The sequence below is a fragment of the Macaca fascicularis genome, chromosome 16 (genome assembly GCF_037993035.2).
Source record: "Macaca fascicularis isolate 582-1 chromosome 16, T2T-MFA8v1.1".
In the NCBI taxonomy this organism is placed as follows: Eukaryota; Metazoa; Chordata; class Mammalia; order Primates; family Cercopithecidae; genus Macaca; species Macaca fascicularis.
Window position 1 is genome coordinate 16690367 of NC_088390.1, and position 17095 is coordinate 16707461.

The following is a 17095-nucleotide window of genomic DNA, read 5'->3' on the forward strand; positions in this document are numbered from 1 at the left end:
AGTTTTCTGTATATGGAAAGGAATGGAGCTTAAAATTACATGATGAAAATTTGACTTATGAGAATATCATTTCCCTAAATTAATACAGCAGTTTTTTGAATAATTATACTTTTTTTTTTTTTTTGAGACGGAGTCTCACTCTGTCACCCAGGCTGGAGTGCAGTGATGCAATCTGGGCTCACTGCAGCCTCCACCTCCCAGATTCACGTGATTCTCCTGCCTCAGCCTCCCAAGTAGCTGGGACTACAGGCACGTGCCACCATACCTGGCTAATTTTTGTATTTTTTAGTAGAGATGGGGTTGCACCATATTGGACAGGCTGGTTTTGAACTCCTAACCTCATGATCCGCCCGCCTTGGCCTTCGAAAGTGCTGGGATTACAGGTGTGAGCCACCGCGCCCAGCCGAATAATTATACTTTTAATTTTTGAGATCACCTTCCTAGGAACAAGTATACATTTTTAGTACGGCCAACTTTTATTTTTCCATTGCCTCTAAGTTAAAAAAGATTTGCATTATAATAGTTCACAGTGTTTCACAGTAAAATAGTTTCAGTAATTTTCCACCATAAACAAGGCAGACTTTTAAAAACAAAAGTGTCTCTTAGAATCCATTCAAGCTGTCAGCATCATCCACACAGTAAAAGCAGCTGAATAGATCATAAATATATTTGTCAACCCTTGGAGCCTACTAGTGACACATACGTATTAGCTAGATACGTGGTGGGTCCAGGGAAGTGCTCAAGAAAGGCAGTCCATGTCCTTGTGAGGTGTAGCTATCTTTCACAATGAGAATAAGCCAGCCGTGTCCTCTTTGTTTCCTGTGGATTTGTATCTTCTCCTGGAAGAGGTGAGAGCCTACATCATAGGCCCACACCGAGAGCAGGCTGTACCCCAGCCTGACCATCCCCACTCTTGACATCTGCTTGGCAGAGAAGATACCTGGAGATAATTTTGCGAAAAGTAGAGCGGAAGTCTCGGTTCCGGTAAGCATAGACAATGGGATTGACAACTGAATTGGCATGTGACAGAAGAATGGCCATGTTCATTGCCCACTTGGGCTTATTTTTACCCTGAGTTGGCTGGAAAAGAGTGACACAGTTAACAGCATGCACTGGTAGCCAGCACAGGGCAAAAATCCCCACAATCATGGCCAGTGACTTGGCTGCATGGATCTCCCGCTGGAGGGTAGTCCTCGAGTGGTCCATCAGCTCAGTGCGCTGAAGCTGCCTGCAGGCCACCATGAAGATCTTGATGTAGATCACCAGCATTATAAGCAGTGGGGGCAGAACACACCCAAAGAAATTGAAATATACCATGTAGCTCATGGGGACCACATTCTCAAAGAGACACTTCACGAGGCAGCAGCTTTCATTTGTGGTTCCATCCCAGGGTTCTGTGCAGTTGGTGGCACTGTCTTTACTGTTCCACCCCAGGAATGGAGTCAATCCGATGCCAAAGGCAAGGACCCAGAGGACAGCAATGACCCCTCTTGCTCGGGTCCCAGTGACCAAACTTTTATACCTGTTTAAAAGAACACCATCTGGTTATGGTCAGTTTATAGTGCTCTGCAACCACAATCCAAGACCCCGCCTCCTCTTTATTTCCATGACCCTTTAACAACCTCTGAAGTTCACCTTCCAGGGCACTATGGCCTTTACCCTCAACACTAAAGACATGCAAGCAGGGATGAGCAGCTTTGCTCTAGCAAATACAATGAGATCTTCATTCTTGACTTAGTAACTCCTTTCTGTTTAGTGACAGAAGTCCTCACTTAACGTCCTCAGTAGGTTCTCGCAAACTGTGACTTAAAGTATATGTCATAGGAAGTTAACTCTTGTTTGTGTTGTTAAGTTTAGCCTAAAGCTGCCTCCTTACATTTTTTTTTTTTTTTTTTTTTTTTTTTTTGAGACAGAGTCTCGCTTAGTCGCCCAGGCTGGAGTGCAATGGCGCAATCTCGGCTCACTGCAAGCTCCGCCTCCCGGGTTCACGCCATTCTCCTGCCTCAGCCTCCCAAGTAGCTGGGACTACAGGCGCCCGCCGCCTCGCCCGGCTAATTTTTTGCATTTTTAGTAGAGACGGGGTTTCACCGTGTTAGCCAGGATGGTCTCGATCTCCTGACCTCGTGATCCGCCCGCCTCGGCCTCCCAAAGTGCTGGGATTACAGGCGTGAGCCACTGCGCCCGGCCCCTTACATATTTTAAATTTGGCCTAAAGGTTTCTCTGTTCATCGTGGACTATAACAAGTGGGGGTGTAGACAGACTAGCCTGCACTCATGCCAGTCCCCAACTTTTGACCAATCAGATGTGGCCAACTGTTTGAACCGTGTTCAAATAGGGTAAATGCCGAGCTATAACCAATCCAGCTGTTTCTGTACCTCACTTCCATTTTCTGTACGTCACTTTTCCTTTTTCTGTCCATTGCTTGCTTTTTCCTGTCCATAAATTATCTTCCACCACATGACTGCAGTGGAGTCTCTGAGCCTACTCTGGCTCAGCAGGCTGTGCAATTTGTGAATCATTCCTTGCTCAATTAAGCTCTTTTAAATTGAATTCAGCCGAAGTTTTTCTTTTGACAGTATCAACTGTGGTAAAACTGGCTTTGTTATACAGTGCATCATTTTGCTTCAAGTCACAGCTTCCAAGAACCGATCAACTTCCTATACTTCCTAATTACCTAGGTACCGCCCTCTGAGTCTAGGTCTTCCATAAGGTATTGTTCTAGGTCAGCAGTCCCCAACTTTTCTGGCACCAGGGACCAGTTTCATGGAAGACAGTGTTTCCACAGACCAGGGGTGGGGGTGATGCATCAGATTCTCATAAGGAGCGCACAACCTAGATCCCCTGCATGCGCAGTTCACAATAGGGTTCAGCTCCTGTGAGAATCGAATGCTGCCGATCTGACAGGAGGCAGAGCTCAGGCGGTAATGCTCGCCTGCCTGCTCACCTTCTGCCGTGTGGCCCAGTTCCTAACAGGCCACGGACCAGTACTAGTCTGCGGCCCAGGGGTTGAGGAACCCTGTTCTAGGTGCTTGAGATACACCAGTGAACAGAGCACACAGAGAGTCCTACTAAATTTTAAGACTCAAGAGTCTAGCAGGGGTAAACATAATAAATACAAGTTAGTAAACAGTATGGATATGTGTGTGGTATGAAAAAACAGTAAGAAAGATCAGGATGGGCAGGACTGCAGTTTTAAAGAGGCCAACATCATGGATAAGGTGACACTTGAACAAAGGCCTGAGGCAGTAAGCACTGGAGTCAGCACCACCTGTGGCTCCAGGCAAGGATCTTTCTGGCTTCCCACAAACACCACAAGAGATTTGCCTAGGACTGGGCAGAATCATTTCTGAATACCTCTGCAGACTGCTGGAAAACAAGAGTCTGTCAATGCCCCTGTCTACTGAGAAATATTTGGGAAATAGCAAATATTAAAATTTTTTGGTCCTCTTTAAGCCATTAGATCAGGAGTTTGAGACCAGCCTGGGCAACACGGTGAAACTCCATCTCTACAAAAAAATACAAAACTTAGCCGGGCAGGGTGGTGTATATCTGTGGTTCCAGCTACTTGGGAGAATGAGGTGGGAGAGTCAGGATCACTTGTGCCCAGGAGGTGGAGGGTGCAGTGAGTTGTGATTGTGCCACTGCACTCCAGCCTGGGTAACACAGCAAGACCTAGTCTCAAAAAAACAAACAACAAAAACATGCTAGAAACCACTACTGGGGATACCAGTACAAAGGGACAAGGTCCTAGTCCTTAAGAGGTTGACCAGTATCCAGTTGAGGGATACGACATGTATCAGATAAGCAGGCTCTATGACAAGTGAGTTATGGGGCAAGAAAATGGGAGCAGCCACCTCTGCCTAACAGGTGACCAAGAAAGGAAGTGACCTTATAAGAGCAATATACCTAATATACCTTTTAGACATTTTGCTATAAACTAGTCTATCCATAGTTTATAGCAAAGGTATAAATTTTGTTATTAACAACTGGTCCATAATACATACATAATGTATAAATGAACATAATCAATGTAATAAGTAAATGAAATAAAAATCCTCTGTAATCTCTGGGAGAAAACTGGGAAATAATTTGACTGACATTACCTGAAAACTTGCCTATTTATTTCCTTTACCTGCAGTGTAAGACGTACACTTCCCAGCATGGCCACAGAGCCCTCCAGCCTCAGCTCCACACATCCAGTGTCTGCCATTCTTGACCAATGGCTCCCTCTAGCTCATGCTATTCTCAACATCAGACAAAAGCATGTGTTGCTCTTATAAGGTCACTTCTTTTCTTGGTCACCTCTTAGGTAGAGGTGTCCACTCCCATTCTCCTGCCCCATAACTCACTTGTCATAGAGCTGGCTTATCTGATACCTGTGATATCCCTCAACTGGAATGTCAGCCTCTTAAGGACTAGGACCTTGTCCCTTTGTATTGGTATCCTGAGGACCTAGCACAGTGCCCGGCACATAGTAGGTTCTTAATATGGCCATTACAGGCCAGGCATGGTGGCTCATGCCTGTAATCCCAGTAATTCAGGAGGTCGAGGTGGGTGCATCACTTGAGGTCAGGCATTTGAGACCAGCCTGGCCAACATGGTGAAACCACGTCTCTCCTAAAAATATAAAAATTAGCTAGGCATGGTGGTGGGCACCTGTAATCCCAGCTACTCAGGTGGCTGAGGCAGGAGAATTGCCTGAACCTGGGAGGCAGAGGATGCGGTGAGCCGAGATCACAACATTGCACTCCAACCTGGGCGACAGAGTGAGACTCCCATCTCAAAAAAAAAAAAAAAAAAAAATGGCCATTACAAATACATTCATCATTTATTATCTGACTTAATTAAGCAGCTTTAAAGAATGACTCCACTTACTAAGAATACTTGAAGTTGCAGCCTGGACAGGCAGAAGAACCAGTAGTTTGCTGAGGAAGTTAATTGAGGTCTTGCCTCATAATTTACAATGATCTCTAATCTTTTCTACTCCCTCTTAGCAACAGGCAGCTCAATCATGGGCCCCTGGACTACAGAGGACCTGCTGGGCTCAGTTTTTTCACTGAATTTTTCTTGGCCAGTGAATCCATCCGTTTCCCGCCTCATTCAGGAATGTAAAGCCTTCCTTAGAAAAAGTTGTTCTTTGCCATTGCCTCACTGGAGGTGTGAACAACACAATTAGTCCCTGCAGCATAACAAGGAAGCCTCCCAAAGGCGGAGCACTAAGAATCACAGAACTTCAGGTCCATGAGGCAGCCCATGCAGCAGCCTGCCCTTACTCCTCCTTTGTTCACAGGACTAAGCTGTATCGAGTACAGCGGGTAACAGGTCAGCTCTGGGGGATAAACTTATATCTGGGATAAGGAAATGATGGCACTTCCATTCTCACGATTGGTCTAGTGGATCCATGAAATGGTTCTGGCCAGTGAGACATACAAGGACATCTGCTAGGGGACCTCCAGGAAAGATTTTACTTCCTAATGAAGAGAGAGGGACCCACGAGGAGGGCTCTGCCCCATGCCCATCCTTTTCTGCTTTTGATGCTCTTGTGGAAGGGTGTGATGCCTAGAGCTGCAGCAGCCACACTGTGACCACGAGGGACAAGCCTGGAGACAAAGCTGATGGCAAAGCAGAAGACAACAGTAGAGCTTGGATCCTTGATGACACCTTTGAACCACCTGACTAACCCTAGAACCATCATGGCTCCGTATTCTGGTTTCAAAAGATAATTAAATGTTTTGATTGCTGATAACGCTGTGAGGTACTCTGTTAACGCAGCCAAACTGGAGAGGACTTTTATCTTTCTAATCCAATCTCTCTTATTTCACAAATAGGAAAACAAAGAAAAGAAAAACAAAGCTAATACACAAACCAAAGACCAGAAGCTAAATTAGTACTCAAGAGGCCTGTGTTCCTTGCACTATGTCATGCTGCCTCTTTTTTTCCCAAAGCACTATTATATTTGGAGTACCCTGTACACAGAGGCTCATTCATGTGAGTGGCTTCCCACGAGCGTTCAGAACAACAACTGGAATCCACCCCATCTGAACTTCTCATAACTGCTGGATCCTACACATGTGCAGAACTGTCATGCCTTGTCTTGGATAAGGAAAAGCAGCTAATTCAATCAGTGGGGCAGCTGTTCACTGCCTTCTCTGTGAACCTCCATCACCACCTCTCTTCCCTGTTGGTTCATTAGTTCATTTGAAGAGTTTTTCGTTTGTACCACACATTCTGCCAGGCACTGGAAACACAATCACTGCCCTCGTGGAACATAAGCTAATGGGAAAGACATAAAATAAGTAAACATACAAATCTGAAACTATGAATTGGGATGGGCTCCGCCATACCAAAATGAATTGGATGTGCTGATAAGAAAAAAAAACGGAGGCCTTGGATACAGGATGTCAGGAAGGCCTTTCAGGCAGAAACCTAAAGGTTGAGGAGTGAGAAATTTGAAAAATATAACATTCCAGGCAGAGAGAACAGCATGTGCTAATAAGGCTTTCATGCAGGAAAATGAGCTCAAGATGAGGCAGGGGCCAGTTCATAGGCACTGGGACCCATGGAAGACTTAAGCAGGGGATGGTACTGATTTATGTTGTAAAAAGGTCACCTGGTCAGAGTACGGAGACTGAATTTTAGGGGAGCCAGAAGAAAAGCAGAGAGATCAGCTAGGAAACTATTTCGGTAGTTGACTCGAGAAAACGTCAGCTTGGGCCAGGGTGACAGCAAAGATGATGGAAATGGATATACTCTGTGGAGGCAGAACCAACAGGTCTTGAAGATCGATGGGTGCAGGAAGATGAAGACTGGAGGATATTCCTTAGGGTTTTCCCCCTATGCGTGTGCATTTCCTGAAAGAGAGGATTAAAGGAAGAGTGGGATAAAGATCAAGAGAATGGTGGATGTGCTCGAACTGCTGAAAATGATCAGTAGTGAAGATGCAGGAAAAAGGGACAGATTATTATCATTATTGTATTTTATTTTTAATTATTTTTTTTTGAGATGGGAGTCTTGCACTGTCGCCAGGGCTGCAGTGCAACAGCGCGTCTTGGCTCACTGCAACCTCCGCCTCCTGGGTTCAAGCAATTCTCCTGCCTCAGCCTCCTGAGTAGCTGGGACTACAGGTGCCCGCCACCACGCCTGGCTTTTTTTTTTTTTTTTTTTTTTTGTATTTTTAGTACAGACGGGGTTTCACTGTGTTAGCCAGGATGGTCTCTATCTCCTGACCTCGTGATCCGCCCACCTCAGCCTACCAAAGTGCTGGGATTACAGGCGTGAGCCACCACGCCCGGCCAAAGGGACAGATGATTAAAGGAGATAAGAGTGGGAGGAGGTGAAGGATGCAGGGTCCAGGGCACGTGGGGAAGGACACTTCCTCAGCTGTAGTGGAAGGAAGAACAAGAACAGCACCAGTACACGGAGTGGGACAGTTGAGTCGTGAGAAGATGGGCCAGAATCTCCTTCGAGAACTGCTGTTACCTCAGAGAAGGGTGGAAAAAGTCATCAGTTGAGGCAGGGGAGGAACCACATGACCAAACCCCAAGTTTTGTTGACAGATACCTACAGACCCTCCCCCAGGTGTCCGGATGGCTGGCACAGCTACCACCGCCTACACACCGCTCTTTGGGCAGCTCTGGGCTGTGGACCTCTCACATCTCATCAAACTACGCCTCCTAAGGTGAGAGCTGCTATCTTCAGTTTACAGATATGGAAGCCACAAGGCTCAGAAAGGCTACCTCATGTGCCTGCTGCTGCTAAACTGCAGTCAGGACACAGACCTCGTCTAATCTGATTCCAATTTCGCCCCAAACGACCGTTTTTCTGCATAGCAATCTACAGCTCTTCCATGTTCATCTCACAAATTCCAGCTCCCTCCTCTGCCTGACCACACAGCCATAAGTCAGCGGCTTGAAGACTTGAAGGAAGGGGTTTCTGCCACCCTCCTGGGAGGCAGTCCTCAAGGACAGCAAAAAGAGGCGTGCTGGAGGACATAACCAGACCCCTCAGCACAACCTCTGTAGGAAGTGGAGTGTTCTCTGCGATGTTACGGTATGTGTGTACAGTCACCTCGCAGTATGTACACACGGGGTTGGTTGCAGGACCCCCACGTATGCCAAAGTCCTCACATACTTAGGTTCCGCAGTTAGCAGCCCTCCATATACGTGGGTTTCACATCCCAGGAATACTGCATTTTCAGTCATGTTTGGTTAAAAAAAATCCAGTCCAAGTGGACCTGCGTAGTTCAAACCTGTGCTGTTCAAGGGTCAGCTGTGTTGGCTTTGGTCCGCAGTTCCTGGCACATAACTCCCATAGCCCTTGTTACTTCTCCCCAGACAGGCCATGATAACTAAAAACATATCTTCCTCTGTCTTTCTGTCTTGGAGCTGTCCATAAAGAAATTCTCTGACCTACCTTGTTTGATTGTGACTCATAAGACCCGCATTTCAGAAGGGGTCCTGCCCCTCCCCTAGAAGGAGCCACACAGGCCAAGAAGCATCGGAACAGATAGGTTTTGCTGAGTTTCCCCATTCAGCCTGTCAGTCTGAGATCATGCCCTTTTCATCCACTCACATTTCCACCCGGTTGTCCATGCTTGAGTCATGTCTATCCAATGAAGAATCCAAAAAAGGGCTACGAGGAAATGGTACGGAGAGCTTCAGGACAGCCAAACACATGGACGTTCCTGAAGGGTGGTGCACCCAAGGAGGGCATGGAAACGCCACGCTCCTCCTCACACCTCACCTTGTGTATCTCTTCATCTATGTCCTTTGTAATGTCATTAAAAATTTTTTTTTATATTTTTTTGAGACAGAATCTTGCTCTGCACTCCCAGGCTGGAGTGCAGTGGTACAGCTGAGGAAGTGTCCTTCCCCACGTGCCCTGGACCCTTCATCCTCCACCTCCTCCCATTCTTATCTTCTTTAATAATCTGTCCCTTTGGCCGGATGCAGTGGCTCACGCCTGTAATCCCAGCACTTTGGGAGGCCGAGGTAGGTGGATCACCTGAAGTCAGGAGTTCGAGACCAGCCTGGCCAACGTGGTGAAGCCCTGTCTCCACTAAAAAAACAAAAATTAGCTGAGTGTGCTGGCGCATGCCTGTGATCCCAGCTACTCATGAGGCTGAAGCAGGAGAATTACTTGAACCCAAGAGGCAGGGGTTGCAGTGAACTGAGATTGCACCATGGCACTCCAGCCTGGGCAACAGAGCAAGATTCCATCTCAAAAAAAAAAAAAAAGGACAAGCAGGTGTCCCTGCACTGGGCAGGACACTGGAAGGAACGCCTGGGGACTCTGGCATCTCAGGAGGGCTCTGGTAACTGCCTGCCATCCTGCCATGCCCTCTCCTTTCCCACTTCCTGCTGGGCCTCCGTCCTCTCCCCAGGCCTGTCTCCCTCCCTGGCCCCACCCCTTGCTGCAGACTCTGCCTCCCGCCCTGCACTCCAAACACCCTCAGGTCTGCATGCGCGTGTCCATCTTCCCAAAACATTCCTGAAGAGCATGGGCCACGTCCTTCCATTCACCAGCCCGTGGCAGTCACTGCTCTGCTGCAGAGGTCACTGAGCACTGCAGTGAGGCCAGGGAAGCAGGACAGCCGCCCCAAGTGTAGGAGAGTGGATAACAGGCGACTGAAAAGTGAACACAGGAAACACAGGCAGCTTTATTATTCCAAACAAGGCAGAAACAATCCCAGCCTTTGCAGACCCACACAAAAGGGGGGTTCTGGGAAAGTCCACACTCTGGGAAATGACTATGCCCCACCACTGTGTATGGAGCTGTGCTCTGATCCATCCATTCACCTTATAAGGAGCTCATTAGCTAAGAAGATTGATAGAAAAACAGTCACATGGAGGGAATCAACAAAAGGAAACAGCGTGAACACGGAGGTTACGTAAGGAAACGAGGAACCGCCAAGGCCTGCATAACAAGCGCTGGCCTACTTCTGGGGCAGGGTCTCCTCCTGCTCTGACTCTGTGGCCCTCAGCTCAAACCAGGCTTAGAAATCAATTAATAGTTCTAAGGTGCTCCTAGTATAGATCAAGGGCAGCTACCTGGGGAGTGACATTGAGCCTGGCCAGTCCAGCCACAGGCTGGATGGAGCCTGAGCTTCCCATCAGAAATGCTGGCCCCAGAACCTGCCTCCAGGTTGCTGCTGAGGCTTTTAACATAAGACGGAATGTGTACAAAGCACTTTATAAACGCAGATTGCTAAGTAAATGCACACAGAGTTCTACTGCCGCTTATTAAAAGTGTTTCCTGTTTGTTTTAGGGACGTTTCTTCCCTTTATAGTCTATCTAGCTCACAAGTTTTAAATTCCTCTGAAATACATACATTTCTGCTATAAAGCAATATATACATTCTTAGAAAACCTCATGTTATCTTATTGTACATAATTAACAGGCCTTCTGTGAAACATGAGGCTAGAGCAGACCACTCAAACCTACAAAATGTTGTCACTAGAGCACTAACAAAATCTTTTGGGCCATCCAGGCAGACAGCTCAGTGGGGCGAGACGCTGCCACCGTGGGTATTAAAACTGCACCAAAAGAGTCAAATAGAAAGCCTGGCAAACTTTAATTAGAGCAAGGCTGACAGGTGCCAAGACAGTGCAGATGAAAAAGGAGTTCTAGGCCGAGGCAGGCGGATCATGAGGTCAGGAGATCAAGATCATCCTGGCTAACATGGTGAAACCCCATCTCTACTAAAAATACAAAAAATTAGCCGGGCGTGGTGGCGGGCGTCTGTAGTCCCAGCTACTCAGGAGGCTGAGGCAGGAGAATGGCGTGAACCTGAGAGGCGGAGCTTGCAGTGAGCCGAGATCGCACCACGGCACTCCAGCCCGGGCGACAGAGCAAGACTCCGTCTCAAAAAAAAAAAAAGAAAAGAAAAAGGAGTTCTGAGCCAGGGGGCTGTTACTAAGTGGGGCCTGGAGGCAGTGTAGCCTGCCACGGCCAAGACCCCAACAGGCTAGGATGTGGCTTTCTACGGGAGTGCCAGCTGCAGGCACTGGTTTTTTCTTGTTCCCAGGAGCCCACAGGGCTGACTGCGGCAGAGCAGTCAAAGGGCTTTTTCCTTTCCTGCTGAAGACTGTCTTTCTCCTCCCCCCATTCCATCTCCTTTGCCTAGGCAAAATCACAGGTGAACTAAAACAATGTCTCCATTACACCAACATCCTTCCCCTGCTCACCTGCCACGCATGAATTAATTCACAGTACAGAAGTTCACATGGAAGCAGAGTAGCTTATCTGCCCCTGAGCTCTCAGGGCAGCTCATGACCGCCCAGAGCACCTCTTCCGTGTACCTACCACATGACTGCATTTTCTGTCTCCACTGAAGGATGAGCTCCTCTGTGGAACAGACTCACAGCTGTATCCAAAACACCTAACACTGCCTGGCAAGCAAATGGTGAGAGAAAGCCTGAGTTTATAAGAAGGGAACAGAACCCCGCCTTCTTAATCAAAGAAATGTGTGGAACACCCACTTTTGGGACTTGGGAGTTCTAAATAAAGCAAGGTATCAAGTGCGTGAACACGGTTTCAGCTTCAGCTTACAAACCACTAGAGGCTGTCTATATAACAGCAGATATTGTTATGACGAGTCTCTGAGCAGCCTCCCATTTTTCAGATCTCCCATGGGACCAAACTATAAAACTTTTTCTGTTTGTTTGTTTGTTTTTGAGATGGAGTCTCACTCTGTCGCCCAGGCTGGAGTGCATCTCGGCTCACTGCAAGCTCCGCCTCCTGGGTTCACGCCATTCTCCAGTCTCAGACTCCTGAGTAGCTGAGACTACAGGCGCCCGCCGCCATGCCGGCTAATCTTTTGTATTTTTAGGAGAGACGGGGTTTCACCGTGTTAGCCAGGATGGTCTCAATCTCATGACCTCGTGATTCGCCCACCTTGGCCCTCCCAAAGTGCTGGGATTACAGACGTGAGCCACTGCTCCCGGCCACATTTTTTTTTTAAATATTCATCCATTTTTCAGATTTCCTATGGTACCAAACTATAAAAGGTTTTTTTTTTTTTTTAATATTCACGAACAGAAAAATAAATAGAAATTTTAATAGCACTATAACAATTAAAAAAGTAGAATTCACCATTTTTTTTTTTTTTGAGACGTAATCTTGCTCTTGTCGCCCAGACTGGAATGAAAGTGCAGTGTCATGATCTCAGCTCACTGCAACCTCCACCTCCCAGGTTCAAGCAATTCTCCTGCCTCAGCCTCCTGAGTAGCTGGGATTACAGGTGCCTGCCACCACGCCTAGCTAATTTTTTTGTATTTTTAGTAGAGACGGGGTATCACCATGCTGGCCAGGCTGGTCTCGAACTCCTGACCTCTGGTGATCCCCCCGCCTCAGCCTACCAAAGTGCTGGTATTACAGGTGTGAGCCACCGCGCCCAGCCTAAAATTCATCATTTTAAACCTTCCCACAAAGAAAACTTTAGGCCCAGATGACTTCACTAATTAATTCTACCAAACATTTAAGGAACAAATAAAATCATTCTTATACACAAAAAAAAGCCGGGCGCGGTGGCTCAAGCCTGTAATCCCAGCACTTTGGGAGGCTGAGACGGGCGGATCACGAGGTCAGGAGATCGAGACCATCCTGGCTAACGCGGTGAAACCCCATCTCTACTAAAAAATACAAAAAACTAGCCGGTCGAGGTGGCGGGCGCCTGTAGTCCCAGCTACTCGGGAGGCTGAGGCAGGAGAATGGCGTAAACCCGGGAGGCGGAGCTTGCAGTGAGCTGAGATCCGGCCACTGCACTCCAGCCTGGGCGACAGAGCGAGACTCCGTCTCAAAAAAAAAAAAAAAAAAAGAAAAAGAAAAAAAGTAGATACTATTCGATTTTACTTGTACACAGTTCAGGTCTAGGAACGGGAAGCAGGTTTCTTCGCCATCTGTGTCCTGAGAGCAAACCACCTTGTCTCTACAGACAGTCATAGCTGTAGCCAGGAGGCGAGTCTGAGGAAAGGAGAGCATCTGCCTGCCCACTGGATAGCAAGGTTTGGTCACCAGAGGTTACTTTCAGGCTGAGTCTTCCCAGGAGGCCCTGGCCCTGGACTGCTCTGGCTCCTGCGGGGTTCTCATCTACTCCAGCAAGTTCAGACATGTCTGAATTCCAGTGGTGGACCTGGCTGGGCCTGAGCTGAGCCCACCTGCCTTATGTGAAGGTGGTTGGGAGAGATACCGTTTGTCCTTCACAGTCACCTAAGAACAACAGATGAGCAATACAGGTCGCGGTCAAGAAAGTTGGCAGCACTCCCAACCAGCTTCCTATGGCAATAAGAGGCAATCCAAGGTGGTCCACCAGTGATTCAACCAGTTGAGGTGAGGGTAGGGGCTAGAACCAGGTCTCCCAGAGTTCCCCCTTTGGGATTGGTGATTCTCATGCGCTGTTTTCATGGATCACATGGGACACAGAGACAGCCCAAAGCTGCTGGGCTCCAGACTCTGATCTCCTTCGCATAAAATAAGCAGCCCTTGAGACAAAGGGCTCCTGCCTGGAACCAGACCAGAAGAGAACAGGACAATCTGTCCTCTGCCCCAAAAGTGCCCTCCCATGGCTGGGGTCACGGAACACTGCCTCAGATGTGACATTAACTGTCAAAAGCATCAGCCGCCATAAACACAAGCGACCAGTGAGAGAGGACATGAGAAGGCACTTGGTTGATGTGGTGTCTGCCAGGTTTCTCCATCATAACGTTCCCATTTTAATTAGTAGGTATCTTGTGGTACGTGTTTGGGGACTGTAAGAATCTTACTCTTCATCAAACTCTCACCTATGAGTTTTAGCACCTACTGATGATTCTTGCCTGAATCAGTTCTTACTATGGCAGTCGTGAAATGGTGATTTGCTTAACTCAATCATTCCTTCTCATTAATCAGACGGCATTCTATTGTAAGCAAGAGTTCTTGTAATTCACTATTTTTTTAAAAAAAAAAAACCTCCTTCCTCTGTTTATTGCTAGGGCCCAGAAAAAATGATACTCCAGTAGCACTAAGCAAATCTACTCAAATCTTGGTTTCTATATGCAATTCTCCACTAAAAGGAACCAAGGCTCTTTGGAAAATGGCTAGTACTCAAACTGGAAACTATAACGTGAGCCTAGAATACCTTTCTATGCCAAAATATAGGAAAGTGCTCAAAAACAATGGGAACACTCAAACGGAAGTGGCCTTGTAGGCCCTCTGTCACTGGCTAACCTTGGGCATCAAAATAAATAACACGGGCCAGGCACGGTGGCTCACGCCTGTAATCCCAGCACTTTGGGAGGCCGAGGCGGGTGGATTGCCTGAGGTCAGAAGTCTGAGACCAGCCTGGCCAACACGGTGAAACCCCGTCTCTACTAAAAATACAAAACTTAGCCGGGCGTGGTAGCAGGCACCTGTACTCCCAGCTACTCAGGAGGCTGAGGCCAGAGAATCTCTTGAACCCGGGAGGCAGAGGTTGCAGTGAGCTGAGATCGCGCCATTGCACTCCAGCCTGGATGACAAGCACATAACTCTGTCTCAAAAAAATTAAAAATATAAAAATAAAATAAATAAATAACACGAATGGATTATAACTCATTTAATGAAAATAAAATTCCATAAGTCCATACTGACATTAATAAAATAAGGAAGGGCAAGGAGAAGCTAAAGCATGTCTTTACAGAAGAATGCAAACTGATAAATGTGGAAGGAATGAGGAAAAAAAGAAAATTAACAATTTTTGTTTTGTTTTGTTTTGAGACGCAGTCTCGCTCTATTGCCCAGGCTGGAGTGCAATGGCGCGATCTCAGCTCACTGCAACCTCCGCCTCCCGGAACAATTCTCCTGCCTCAGCCTCCCAAGTAGCTGGGATTTCAGGTGCCCACCACCACGCTCAGCTAATTTTTATATTTTTAGTAGAGACAGGGTTTCACCATGTTAGGCAGGATGGTCTTGAACTCCTGACCTCAAGTGATCCACCCGCCTCAGCCTCCCAAAGTGCTGGGATTACAGGCATGAGCCAGTGCACCCAGCCTGAAAATTACCATTTTCTAATCACCGTGGTTGCTGTGATTTGAATGTGTCCCCTGAAGTTCATGTGTTAGAAACTTAATCTCCAATGCAACAGTGCTGAGAGGTGTGACCTTTAAGAGGTGATCAGGTCATGAGGGCTCTGGCCTCAGGAATGAATTAATGTCACTATCATGGGAGTGGGTTCGTTATCTTGAGAGTGGGTCTGTTATAAACGCAAATGCAGCCTTCTCTTGCTTGCTCATTCTCTCACCTCTCTTACCCTCTCACTTTCTGCCATGGGATGATGCAGCAAGAAGCCCCTCGCCAGATGCTGGCACCTTAATATCAGACTTCCCAGCCTTCGTAACTGTGAGAATATATTTGTTTTCATTATAAACTATGCAGTCTGTGGTATTGTTATAACAGCATAGAATGGACTAAGACAATAGTAATAACTCATTCAGGCAAGAATCATCAATGGGGAAAACATACCCTTACAGTGAAGAACCCTGGCAGACATAACCTTCACCATGTGATCAGATTTATACCAAAAATGGGAGAAACAGGCATTGTGTCCTTCTTATTTGATGGACTGACTGAGGATACAACATCACTCATGTAGACAGTATTGCCACCAAAAAGGTTTAACCTGAATGTAACCATAAGGAAACAACCAAACTCAACTTGAGGGACATTTGGCAAAATCACCTGAACTCAACAATGTCAATTTTTTTTTTTTTTCCGAGAAAAGGTCTTACTCTGTTGCCTAGGCTGAAGTGTAGTGGTACACTCATTATTATATTAGGGTGATGCAAAACTAATAGCTACTTTTGCCTTTTTTTTTTTTTTTTTTTTAGACGAAGTCTTACTCTGTCGCCCAGGATGGAGTGCAGTGGCACAATCTCCGCTCACTGCAAGCTCCATCTCCCAGGTTCACACCATTCTCCTGCCTCAGCCTCCTGAGTAGCTGGGACTACAGTCACCCGGCTAATTTTTTGTATTTTTAGTAGAGACTGGGTTTCACTGTGTTAGCCAGGATGGTCTTTATCTCCTGACCTTGTGAATCGCCCGCCTCAGCCTCCCAAAGTGCTGGGATTACAGGCGTCAGCCACCGCGCCCGGCCAGTATGTGCCTTTTTTTAATGGCAAAACCACAATTACTTTTGCACCAATCTAATAGCTCACTGTAACCTTGAACTCCTGGGCTCAACCAATCCTCCCACCTCAGCCTCCTGAATAGCTAGGAATACAGGCATGCGCCACCACACTTGACTAATTTTCTTATTTTTCATAGAGATGGAGCCTCGCTGTGTTGCCCAGGCTAGTCTTGGACTTCTGGCCTCAAATCATCCTCCTGCTCAGCCTCCCATTACAGGTGTGAGTCAACGCGCCTGGATGAAAATATTAACGTCTTGGCTGGGCACGGTGGCTCAAGCCTGTAATCCCAGCACTTTGGGAGGCCGAGACGGGCGGATCACGAGGTCAGGAGATCGAGACCATCCTGGCTAACACAGTGAAACCCCGTCTCTACTAAAAATACAAAAAAAAAAACTTAGCCGGGCGAGGTGGCAGGCGCCTGTAGTCCCAGCTACTCGGGAGGCTGAGGCAGGAGAATGGCGTGAACCCGGGAGGCGGAGCTTGCAGTGAGCTGAGATCCGGCCACTGCACTACAGCCTGGGTGACAGAGCGAGACTCCGTCTCAAAAAAAAAAAAAAAAAAAAGAAAATATTAACGTCTTGAAAGACTAAAACAAACAAACAAAACACTGAGGAACTCTTTCAGATTAAAGGAGCATATTAAATGCAAGCATGACCTTTTTTTTTTTTTTTTTTTTTTTTTTTTTTTTTTTTTTGAGACAGAGTCTCGCTTAGTCGCCCAGGCTGGAGTGCAATGGCGCAATCTCGGCTCACTGCAAGCTCCGCCTCCCGGGTTCACGCCATTCTCCTGCCTCAGCCTCCCTAGTAGCTGGGACTACAGGCGCCCGCCGCCTCGCCCGGCTAATTTTTTGCATTTTTAGTAGAGACGAGGTTTCACCGTGTTAGCCAGGATGGTCTCGATCTCCTGACCTCGTGATCCGCCCGCCTCGGCCTCCCAAAGTGCTGGGATTACA

The 17095-nt window shown here is 47.2% G+C and overlaps 1 protein-coding gene across 3 annotated transcripts in view; it reads right to left on the minus strand.

The window, feature by feature from the left end:
- Positions 1–457: 457 nt before the first annotated feature.
- ADORA2B (adenosine A2b receptor) overlaps positions 458–17095 on the minus strand; it is a 30564-nt gene continuing 13926 nt past the window's right edge. For 2 of the 3 annotated variants that reach the window (XM_065532282.1, XM_005582994.4), the window contains exon 2: positions 458–1522. In XM_065532282.1, the coding sequence (XP_065388354.1) occupies positions 862–1522 (661 nt within the window). In that variant the 3' untranslated portion in view covers positions 458–861. Of the gene's footprint in view, positions 1523–6611; positions 6853–17095 lie in introns of all 3 variants that reach the window. The other variant, XR_012425309.1, reaches the window with a different exon arrangement.